Here is a 12,657-nt window from a genome sequence, read left to right on the forward strand (position 1 = left end):
TCCACAGGTGTGTCGTGTGGCGTATGAAGTGATGCAGACGATGCACGGCGATGCCTCAGCATGGTTCAAGTCTCTTGACGATGTCTACTACTTTGGAGGACAGAATGCACATAACATGCGAGCACTGGAAACCCATGAACCAAAGAATAAACACGAGATCAAGATGGAGGTGGATGATCTGATGGGCATTGCTGGCAACCACTGGGATGGGTTTTCTAAAGGTGTAAACCGGCGCTCAGGACAATCGGGCCTTTACCCATCATACAAAGTGAAGAATGAAATCGCTGTAGTAAAATTCCCCACATATCCAGAGGCAGAGGAAGTCAGGTGACATTAGCCCCTTGTAGATTGGCAGATTTTAAATAATTATTTTTATACATATGTTGAGTCCCAGTCATTATTTGACAATAACTTTGCCATGAGAACTGAAACGGTATGGATATTTTATTGTAAGAATGAGACTGCTCGGTCACTTGTGGTCAGTTGTAGGTGAATATTATTGACTGTTTTGAGCCTGTTATGTACCTAAATTCTTGACATAATTATTATTAGCCTGATAGAAATGATACTTATGTGCTCAATGCCTACTGTAGTCATACACAATATGTTAAAAGAAAAACTTCAAATAGGTAAATCTCAAATATTAAGACATATTGCAGTATTTAATGAGCTCATAGTAATGTTCAGCCTCCAGCTCTTAAGTTAGCTTGTAGTAAAGCTGTAGACTATCTGTTGCCTGGGTGCTGCCATTACACTCATGAATCTACATCAGTTTGAAGTTGACGAGGTGGGACAAACAGTATTTTACTACTGCATATAAGAAACATATTTTAAACGTTATTCAAAATCAAATCTTCCACTACAGAATGGGAGATGAACATGGATGTTTTCAGTTTCAAAATGGAAGTGTTAAGTTTGAAGAGTGCTCATCAAGCAGATTTAGGACCTCAGAAAATAAATCAAAGGTGTGTAAACCAGTTTAGACAGGTATGTACAGGTTGGTGCTGGTTCCGTTGTCATGGTTCAGTCTGTTATTTTTCAATGATGCATGTCAGCTGCCAGTGTTTTTTATAAATTTTACTCTGATGGATGTGGTGGGTCTATGCTTTTGCTCGCTCGTTTCTATTTGTCACTATTTTCAGCAGGTACTTCTGATCATTGAGTAAACCACATTCACATGTCATATGTAGTCATCAGTTCAGTATTGTTGTGGGTTCTGAAAATGACCCAACTGTCAATGTATCTTGATGTTTGTCAAACGATAACATGTGTTCGGCAGGATTGCAGGTCCATGGCAGAGAAGTAAAAGGTCCCCAATATGTATTCAGGCTATCATAGTTTGTTATAAGGGCATTGTTCTGTAAAGAAGACATGATTTTAATGGTAACAGGACCAATAAGGACAAAAATGTGAAGTAGTTAGTTTTTCATTGAATGCAATGCTAAACTAGCTACGAAATTAAACTTTGAAATAAAACATTCAAGGATTTTTCAAATATGTTTCTCTCCCCTATTCCAGTTAACCTGGATACATGTGTTATGTTGTATCAGTACAATTTAGTGTTGATGTAATGACATGCTTCCTCTCTGGGAGAATATTCTCACAAAGATTCCAAAACAGGTTGGTCAATTTCAGGAAGTGTACTAATTCTGAAATGATTTTTAAGGCTGATGCACTCAATTATTTGTCAACCATTGTGGAGATATAGATATAATTTTTTCATATTACTAAGTTCTCTTACTCTAAATGTAATTACAATGTCATCTGTAATTATTTAGTTTTATGTTGGAAAATCTTCCAAGTTATCAAGGTCTCAATGTAAATCAATCCGACATTACCATGATATCTAAAGTTCATCGCTAAACCCTTAGAATTTGTTTAGCTTCTCTTTGTCTCAAAATCTTTTTTTATCTGACGTAGGCAGGTTTAAGTTCATTTCTTGCTGATGTCCTTGGCAAAATACGGAGTCAGGAGGAAAAATACAATAGAATACAAAGAAAATATGTCGGCATGGTTGTTTTGAAATTCACTTACTAAAGTCCCCCCTCCCCCCAAAAAACCAAAACCAAAAAACCTTCCTGTAATAACAGGAAATAAACTGTCAATTCCTTTAAGGTGTGAATGTTCAGCATGACTAGCATAGTTCAGGGAGATTGGATCAACTAGGAATCATTACTCATCCTCAGCATTTTTCTTGTACTACTGAATTTTAAACAGAATTTAATGTTGATGAATATATACTATATCCTGATTGTATGGTTGGATCATGCTCATTTTGTTATATAAGGAGGTTTTTATGAAAATATTTTAATATTTGATGGAATGATGCCTTACAGCACAAGCCTCATTAAGAATTAGACCCTTTAAGGAAGAGGTGATAAATAATATATTGGCTGACAATGTTTAACAGTCCTCCTATGAACAGGGTGAAGTGTACATTGTAGTGTGTGTTATGATTACTAGGTGTATTTATATTCATGTAAACATCATTGACTCTTTGAACTACATTAGTTCACAGAAACATATTGTGTAGATATGGCTGAAGAAATAACTTCATTTTGATGGAATAAAACCAAGATATTGATTGATATTAATGAGTTCAGTTTTAAACCTTTTTTTAAAATTATTTGGATAAGAGAAAGTTGATAATGCTGGAGGTCAAAATGCAAATTAAAATTGTATCAATTTTCTTTTGAAGTTTTCTCTTGGGCAAGGTAGGTTGAAATATTTTTTAAAGTCCTTTTGAGAAATTTTAGCAGATGTCAACTAATATTTTGATAAAGGAAAAACACTTTGGTTGCTTAATGACAGTGCCTAGCTAAATAAATATGTCCATTTTGTAATAACTTTTATTCTTTAACGTTTATGATTGCTGGTTTTTATTGAAACATAATCCAGGCATATGTATTTCAAGGTTTTTCATTTGGAACACTGTATTAAGATTATTTGCATTTCATGGAAACACAATGATGTAGGTTACAACATATGGGAGAATGCATGTGTCTGTTATTATTGTAAAACTCAGCTGATATGAAAACATGCTCTTGTCTATATTTAGTCAGCCTTGTAAGGGAGGTAAGGCACAAATATGAAACAAGTGTAAATAATTGTAAATTGTTGACTTTTCCTCAACTATCCAGCATAGGTTATTGTCCTATATGAAACATGTGTTAATTCCAAAATGATTTCAATTTAGCAGGATAGTAAAATATGTGTATTACCAGTTCAACATGTGGATTATTTTTGGATAAATAACTATTTTTTGTATACAAGAAATTTTTCCAATAAATGAAAGCTTTAATTTTGAATAGAGTGATAGTTTGGAAATAGCAAGGAAAAGATGCTGTTTTACTTGAATATAGTTTTAACATGATATGTGACATTTGTTGCCAGTTTAGATATCACGCTTTTCAAATATTTTGTATATGTAACTATTGATGAATTAATACAAGGTATTACGTCAAATGATGGCTGAACTAAACACTTGTTGCATCTCATTTAGAAATCATCACACTGAAATTACCCAGAGGCCATGTTTCTTTGGTCTTTTGTCCAACTGTTTTTTCATGTTTTCTTGTTTGTTTTTCTGAACTGCTTCAGGAAGAATATGTTTGGTTACGAAGTGCACAAGAAATGACACCATTGGTATGAAGTTTACAGTCGTATCAATAACTAAAGAGGTAGGCACTGCCAGTAATGTGAGGAGTTGTAATGAAGGACATGACGAGAAGATTGAGTTATCTCCCTTTTGCAAAAGATACACAAGCTCCTTCACAGCTTGTGATACCTTCATTACACTCTCTGTAACATTGCTGCCACCAGTGTGGGTGCAGCCATTACAAGATTCTTGAAATTTGCCCTCAAACCCGAAACGTAGTAACATTTATAACTTTTTATGTCTTTGTGAATGCCATCTGTAAAATTAGAAAAGGTTTATGACTGACATTTGAAAGGGGAATTTATCTTTTCGTTTGCATAATCAGATTGGTTTGAGATTGCAGACTAACGAAAAATCACCCAACTTTTCCATTACATTCATACTATACCAAGTACATGCTCGTTGAAATTAAATAGAAATTCAAACTGAGAAACAAATAAAGGCATTTAGCTGGAGCAAGAATTCTCGGCGTCAGACAGTCATCACTTGTTTGTAAACATTACGGTCAGTCCGTTGCGAGTTCAACTCCAAGCATGGTTGTGGTCACCTATCACAGTGAGGAGCTTTGACTTGTGGCAGCGATAGTGTAGAGAGCTCTGTGAATGGGCTATCGCTGTGAGGAGCTTGACAGATACACATAAAACTAATTCAAGTTGGGTTAATGGTCTTGGCACTCTATTTGTTGCAGATATTTTACTTATGACATGATAAATACTCAAAATTGAAGTCTGTGTAATTTTTATGCAGGTCATATAATTGCATGGAGTTAAAACTGGAAAACTTTGTGGTACTGAATTTCGTTTCTTTGAGGAAATACTTCAGCAAATGAAGGATTTATTCCCAGCTGTGTTCTGCTTATTTGATGAGTGCTGGTTTGATAATTACTTATAATTATTGTTGTCTACCGGTAATTCACACTAGCAGGATATTACAGGGTGTCTGTCAGGGTTAAGGCTGTGCTAACAGCCAGTTCTCTTGCAATATTATTAATTTATGAAGCAGTTTTCATAATTTAATTATTCTTGAATGAGAGGAACTTGATAAATAGATATCTGTACAATCATTTTTTAAGGTGTAAAATATAAGGTCCAACCAATGTAATGTTTTTGTTTCGTCAATATATGCAGAGGCTGGGGCAGAATTAAGAAAGTCACCGTGGATTTAAAGCACACTTTCAAAGAAAAATATATATTTTGTTTTACATTTGCAAAGTGAAGTGTAGCCTTGTCAAAAGATTTCTTAAAAAATTAAAAACTGAACTAGCAAAACTGAAAGTTAGAACCATGGCCAGTTCTTGACTTGTCTCCTAAAGAGGACATAGTGGGCCTTGTTTTTATATCACTTGGTTTACAGATCTAACCCAAACCCAGGTTCGGTGAAGGCCATAAAAAATAAAGAGAAAAAAGGATTTTATTTAGAAAGCTGGCTTTTTAATGAAAAATGAAAAGATTGCTTCCTTGCTATATTGACTTGGGTACTTTGAAAATATTTGTGTTACAGGCATTTGTTAATCAACTGAGGGGAAAAAAAGAACCCATACTCCCATGTGAAATTTTGAGTTGGCAGATAGGTAAACCAAGTAAATAAGATCAAATGCCTAAACATGGACATGTTATGCAAACCATCAGTGTGGGTTGGTGTTGTCTGTACATAGGCTGTGGCAGCAGAACTGTTGTACAATGTCTTCCACAGAATTGTTAACTCAAAGTATCTTTGACATACATTACACATTGTATTGTGCCTGAGATATGTTGTATCATGAATGTAACAAAGCTTACAATGGAGATCTAAGTATTACAATTGGGAATATACAGTTTCACCATTGAGATGTATTGTCAGAAGTTTGGGTTTGAAAGGGATCTCATATAGAGGTAAAAGAACACAAAACCTCTGGAAGTGCTTTTCCTCCTATATAGGTACACAAGTTTGACAACCACAGTGTTTACTGGTATTGAGGGCAGATTATTGGTCTACCACTTTCATGGATCTCAATCTCTCAGCAACTCAACATCCATGCATAGGTGAAATTTAAGTAATTGAATAGAAATAACCAATGAGGATGTAACATTCTTTTCCAAATGTTGGGGAATCACTGTACTGCAGAAAGAATTTAGATAAAGCGTTAAATTTTAACTTGCTCACACAAAACGTGAAGATGCTTAATATTTCGAATACAGCTCTGTGAACAATGGTGAAGCCTTTACCAGTCTACTTTATTCCCGTCTGACATTCGAATGTTATCCATTCAGTAATGTACCCCATGTGGCAGTGTACAGGAGGAATGATACATCGCCCTCCTCCCTGGGATACACCTAATTTTGTAACCTACGGAGGTTCCCCCAGTCCCAAGTACCTCATGCGTGTTGAACAGCCAATTAACATGGGGATCAGTGTGCGACTTTGTATGTCATTGTTTGCGTGGGACCTTGTTCATGCTATACTTACAGGATGCAGCGAGTGAGTTGGGATTAAAGCTGCTTTAACAGTATTTCAGTTTGATCACAGCTCTCCGCTATTATGTGGGAGGAAAGCTGATGCGAAGCAGGTCCTAGGTGTACGACATTTACAAATTTTGTAAAACCCACAAGCATGGGTATGGTGCTGACAAACATAGGCTTCAGCCATGTAGCTAGAATAGCACTCCCAACTTTATTGGGATGTGACTTTGTATGACCAATTTGAGGATCCTACAAATCCATTAATTTTTCACTTGTATTTGCTATGTTCAAGAGGTAGCTAGATGTATATATAATGATGTGCAATGGAAATACCTCCTGGACGATCAGCAATCTTAGACTACAACATTCAGATCATGACCAGGCCAACTGTAAAACCATTTCATAGAACATAGGAGAAATTTGAGATCCTTTTAAAGACCTTTATTGGGATATTGATTGAAAATGCCCAGGACAAATGTAAGATCACTTTATGAAGCTTGTCGAAATGTCAGATGGCACTATGGAGCAGCAGTGCATGATAAATGTCAGTATGTATAATGTGTAGATGACAGATGATGTGGGACATCTATTCCTCAATGTATGTTTGATGATGCTCCATGCTTGCATTGTGGCAGGTCACCTGGACTCCAATCCACTGAGCTGTCTTGGAGCTCGGCATGGTCTTGTGATGAATGTAGGACTAAGGTTGCTTTGTTGAACAAGGTCTAGGTGATTATTGTCTTGTTGAGAATACATATTCATTCCTTCGTAATCTGTTTGTCCAGTTTTAGTTTATGCAAAAGCTGTTTTAAGACCATCTATAGCATACACATCATATTCTTTTCTTGTGCTAGTTGCAGCTTCAGTGAAACTTTCACAATAGGTGAGGAATTTCTCTCCCTAGTTTATTGATACTAATCTTTTAGTTTTCTAGATTATTCTTAAAGAAAAAAGTAATATTCAAATAAACTTCAACAAAAAATGACAATGGTCAAAGTGATTAAATTACTTCATAAGTTGTGTCCAAGGTCCACCCTTGCACAATAGAATTGTGCGCTTCGACTATATCATAGGTCAAAGTTTAGTTGTTACAATAGATGCAGCTACCATCACTTTGTGCAAGTGTGCCCATCAAGGGAGACAACTCTGGCATGTGACAAGACTGCATAGTTTTTGTATCAGTAGATAAAATGGTGTGATATGTCAGGAGTGGAAGACCAAGTTTAGAAATGAAATCCATGGTAAGCTACATTAGCCTAGTTGGAAGTCCCTAGTGGGAGTATACTCAACTTGGGGTGGACATTATTACACAATAGTGTTTCCAGAGAGGAAACTGATGGCAGAAGAAACTAGAGCCTTGCCTTGATTTCTTGCTAATATTAAGCTGTATTGTTTGGTTGTTTTTTCAAAATTTACTTGGTCAACCAATCAAATGTTGAAAACAATTTACATGAGGAAGAAAGGTAACTTTTGATTTTGTCATACCACCTTTTTCTTTCATTTCCTTTTCATATCATTATTTTCAACCCTACCCCCTATTGTTTTGGGAGAGAAATCTAAAACCAGGTGTAGTACAAAAGTGTCTTTGTATGTTTGCTGTAGCCTGATCAGTTGATGTGATGTGATGCAATATTGTTTAGGGTATCATTCTTATTTTATATGTTGCTGACCCCAGAGAAGAGCCGCCTCCTCTACTTTCCAGTATATATGAACATATCCCCACTTTCAAAACATGGTAACCAGGGGTAAATGCCCAGGTTTTTTCTGTTACAATCACTTCTACATTTGCATCCACAATATAAGACGCTAACTTTCTCTATGTATATATCCTGGATTTGCATATTTTGGTGTGGTCAATTGTTTAGTTTAAAGTATCAAATGTACAAATTTGATAAGCAACACCCTTAATGGAAACATAATTTTTGTAACAAGCTGGTTGGTGTTTTGGCCACTTTTACTCAATCTTGTTGAAGTCTAGACTGAGGTTGGAATTTTCTGTACATAATAAAACTATCGGAGCCTTCCATGCTTCTTTTTGTTTCTCAGCCTGCTCCCTCATCATACAGGTCTTAATTCTTCTCACAGGTATCTGCTTCAGACAAATTTTATTCTTGTTTCACCTGTTATATACATACATAAATATAAGAATGACATAAAATGAATAAACTGATCATTTGTAAATTTGTATTACGTTGTCTTTAAATTTGAATTTACCACTTCATTGGAACCCAGGAGCATAAACCAAGTACTATAACCAGGGATAATCCCTGATTTGAACAGATCGTGGGCCTTGGGCACAAGCAAGGGACAGAACTCTGCAAGTACCTTTGATGACTGGCCACAAGCAAAGGGCAAAGCATAATGCTGCTAGTCAGAAATATCACAACTAAATCATTGCGGTCTGTAAAAACACAAACCAGTGGTTGATGGCGTGTGTGTAAAACGCTTGGTGCATTGAACAGTACTTCAGTCATAATGTATGCCACAACATGTCAACCTAATGTTGGAAGAAAGCCCAACAGTGAGTGGGCGAGTTTGGTTGAACAGTACTTCAGTGACTTATCAGCCTGGCAGCTTAATTGGGTGAGTGAGTGAGGTGGGGCGAGGTGAAATGAGGTATAGCGTCGCGTTCAAGATGATTATGACGTACATACCCGAATGTCGGTTTTACAATGCAAGCCAACTGAGAAACCATGCTGCAAGCCGACACCAAGCTGACCAGTCCCGGTTTTATCCCCTTAATGCTGAATTCCAGACAGCGTTACAAGTAAGGGTGTGAAGTATTACCGGTATATCGGTAAATTGAGGTTCATTCTTTCCAGGATAAGTGTCACAATTTCATTTTTTCATGTTTCATATATTGGGTGATTTAAAATTGGGATTTTTATCTTGTGTTTAATGTTATGTACTTGCCAAATGCACTCTCTGCCCAGGAGCGAGCATCCTGGAGGACCAAGATGGCTGCATATATTTTGAATGAGTAAAACATCATGTTGTACCAGCATCTTGCTTTGTTTCATTAATGACTTCAGTTCACACCTTAATGTATCAGATTGCTTCCAATTTGAAAATTTAGAATTATACAACATATCGTCATATGTATCGCAATACGTACTTGTGCATTGCAAAATATTGTGATACACTTTAAACCTTGAATACCCATCCCTAGTAACTAGTAACATCTCTTTTGGTATGACACGACCTGGACAGACCAGTGTCTGTGACATTCCACTCTCCAGATGCTCTATCCATTAGTTGTGTTGGATGCATAGCTTTGAATAATATTCAGTTATATCATGACATGACACCAAATAATGCAGGCCTGTGACATATTTGGTAAACCCTTGAGATCAGGACAAAATGGTGCTTTTCTCCTACATTAAGAAAAACAGAAGCAGTCCTTTCATAGCCATTTCCTCCAAGCTGCTAAAGTGATTAATATCACCATGTACTTCTAGTACCAAAACCGTGTATATCTTGAACATGATCAGGTCAACTTCTGAAGAACCAGCAGTTTCCAAGTCTCAGGGTTGTACAAGTAACAGTGCAACAGTAACTGACAATTACAGATCATGCCGATACAACCATGTCAAAGATGACACACACCATTTATAGATGTATCACTAACACTACGTTTGGTCAGATTTGTAAAGGTACCATCTTGTTCCCTAGGCAAGGGCATTAACTTGACTATAACTAACTAATTCCCTAACTTGACTATAGAAGTCAAGTTTGCACTGTTGCCGAACTAGGCTGGAATGTCATGGCCCGAACATTGCGCAATCAGTGGCCATTACATGTTTATGTCATCTTAAATTAGAAGAAAAGCACCAAATATCGTATATTTGGTAAACCCTTGAAATCAGGACTAAATGGGGTTTCTAATCCATGACCATAGGATTCTGGCATGCAAATTGCAGCACTGGGTGACTGAGCTAACTGTGCCACACAATCATTTTAGTGACATTGAAATAGAGGAATAATAGTGGTACACATTCTCACACCTCTCAGATGTTGGTGAGGATTGTCACAGAAGCAGCAGATGTAATAAAGCTGGCAGAGTGCTTGAGTGAGTTCCCATGTTCATAAACAGAACTACACCCCCTCACAATGCCTTCATTAACTTCTTCTTCCTCTTCCTCTTCCTCCCCCATGAATCTCAAAGGATGCTTCCAGGCATGGCCAAATGAAAAAACAAAAGGCAAAGTAAGTTTGAGATTACTCCCTGTTTAAATAAAATTAATAAACTAACATTTGATCCTCGATTGGACATTAATATTTTGTCAAATTGTTCAGCCAATGAACAGTAGTGTAAATCGTTTCATAATTTAACCTGAGTTACCTCCCTTGCCTTTGCTATGTGGACTACACATGTACAACCATCATTATGTATCACAATAATCTTAAAGATGACAGACCATTTATAGATGTAGCATCAACATGACATTTGGTCAGATTTGGTACCATCTTCCCCAGACAAAGGCCATTACCTGTCTAAGGAGACCAGTATGCACCACTGCCAAACTAGATTGGAATTTCATGGCTCAAACATTGCGCAATCAGTAGCCATTACAAGTTTAAGTCCCTCCCATTGAACAATCAGATTCCACATCACATATCCCATGCATTTTCTTCGAACAAAATGGTGGTGCCTTGTAAAGACGATCTGATCAATAATCAAGGTCTATATTGTAATAAGATGGGTTTTATCTCGCAAAATGCATTACTCAGACACTTGAGCTTGTCGATTAAAAACACAACCCAAAATTGACCAAAATCTGCATGACAATTGTCATGTTGTTTACAAAAACAGATTATGATTTCCTTATGAGATTTTGATTTGACTAAGCATGGACTTACTAGGCCAGACAAAATCTAACTCAGAAATTCCGGCGCAGTTCAGCAAGGGTGGAAACTGGACTTCTATAGTCAGTTAACTACCTTGCCTCAGGAAGATGTAAAAGTACATGCAAACATAACTGTGTGTGTGTGTTCGTTGTTTAAAAAGGTAATTCAGCAACATTCCACATATCTGATGGTGGTCTGTAAACAATAGAATCTGGACCAGCCAATTCAGTAATTGATATGTGTAATGATCCACGACATCATGGTACGTTGACACGCCATACATACATGAATTCCACAGCCATGAATAATGCATAAAGAGGATGATGTCTTCCTTCAGAGCCCTTGATACACTGCATAATTGCATAAAATAAACAGTTTAATAAACTGAAATTTGCAGAGTTAGTGAGTGACTATGGTTTTACGACACTTTTAGCAATATTCCAGCAACATCAAAGCAGGGGAACACCAGAAATGGGCTTTACACATTTTACCCATGTCGGGAATCGAACCTGGGTCTTCAGCATTACGAGTGAAGGTTTTAACCACGAGGCTACCCGTCCACCCCCTGAAATATGCAGACAATTCAAATCCTAGTGTATACACAACAAACACTATAAATATCCTATGGAACTAAAATTAATGCATCTATTACAACAGTTAGATTGTGTATCAATATATTGGAAAAATATATTGGACACCGAAAGACAATTCTCACTACGCAATGGGATTGATAACATGACATTGACAGTAAATACCAAATGACTCGAGAGAGTATCTAGAGCCCTGTGGGCTTGAGCACAAACTTAGTGAACTAGCTGAACAAGCTACTGCAGGCAACTGCCCACAAGAGTTGGGAGTGCTTTACGTGCATAAAATGGTTCAACATTATTGCACTTATATAGCATGTGCATCTCTGTGTGCTTTTCTCCCCAAGTCCGTACCTAAGCCATAGTGCTCGGCCACTGACATACCACAGTGCAGTTTAACAAACATGGATACCCCACTATACTGACTCTGAACCAACCAGTCAGTGTTTTATGCCCTATGCCGAGCGCCAGGCAGGGTAATAAAAAATACCATCTTTAAACAAACATGTTTTGGTATGATCACACTGCCGACTTGCCGCTCTCCACGCAGATGCCCTATCCACTAGACCAAGGGGCAGTCTTATGCAATGAGTATCAATATCTGAGGAGTGAGTGAATGTTTGTACACAATGCCTGGAAGAAATCAAGTATAACATATCTTTGCATCAAACAAAAATGTAGCTTTGTGGAAGACATCTTAGGCAATCAAAAAGACTGCAAGCAGGACTGAACTTCTTATTCTTATCTAAACACCTTCTGGTCAAGACTGCCGACACAACATCATCGTAAATCTCAACAAACATCTTCTGGTAAAGATTGAATACTGTATATGACTGAGTATAAGCCGAATTTTGAGGACCAGAGAAAAGATTCTGTAGAAAGGGGTCAGCTTATCCACGGGATACACTTTCATGATAGTATTTTTCAGATCGTGATCCGTCAGAAACATCGCGTTGAATGACGGTCTGATAGATTACAACTTCCCGAAAGTTTGGAAGTTGCCACGACTAGAGCCATTATTGTTATAAATTATCAATAAAGTTATTATTATACACCAATGTTATCATTATTAAAAAAATGTTATGCATGTTACTACTTCCGATAATAAGTTTTCAATTGAATGTTC

General features: G+C 36.9%; 1 protein-coding gene across 7 annotated transcripts in view; it reads left to right on the top strand.

The window, feature by feature from the left end:
- The window catches only part of LOC139444352 (alpha-(1,6)-fucosyltransferase-like), a 147,091-nt gene extending 138,834 nt beyond the window's left edge, over nucleotides 1-8,257 (top strand). For all 7 annotated transcript variants that reach the window (XM_071225286.1, XM_071225287.1, XM_071225292.1 and 4 more), the window contains one exon: nucleotides 8-8,257. In XM_071225286.1, the coding sequence (XP_071081387.1) occupies nucleotides 8-331 (324 nt within the window). In that variant the 3' untranslated portion in view covers nucleotides 332-8,257. The remainder of the gene's footprint in view (nucleotides 1-7) is intronic.
- The last annotated feature ends 4,400 nt before the right edge of the window (nucleotides 8,258-12,657 follow it).

Source organism: Haliotis cracherodii, unplaced genomic scaffold, assembly GCF_022045235.1.
Source record: "Haliotis cracherodii isolate W230 unplaced genomic scaffold, xgHalCrac1.p SCAF_5, whole genome shotgun sequence".
In the NCBI taxonomy this organism is placed as follows: Eukaryota; Metazoa; Mollusca; class Gastropoda; order Lepetellida; family Haliotidae; genus Haliotis; species Haliotis cracherodii.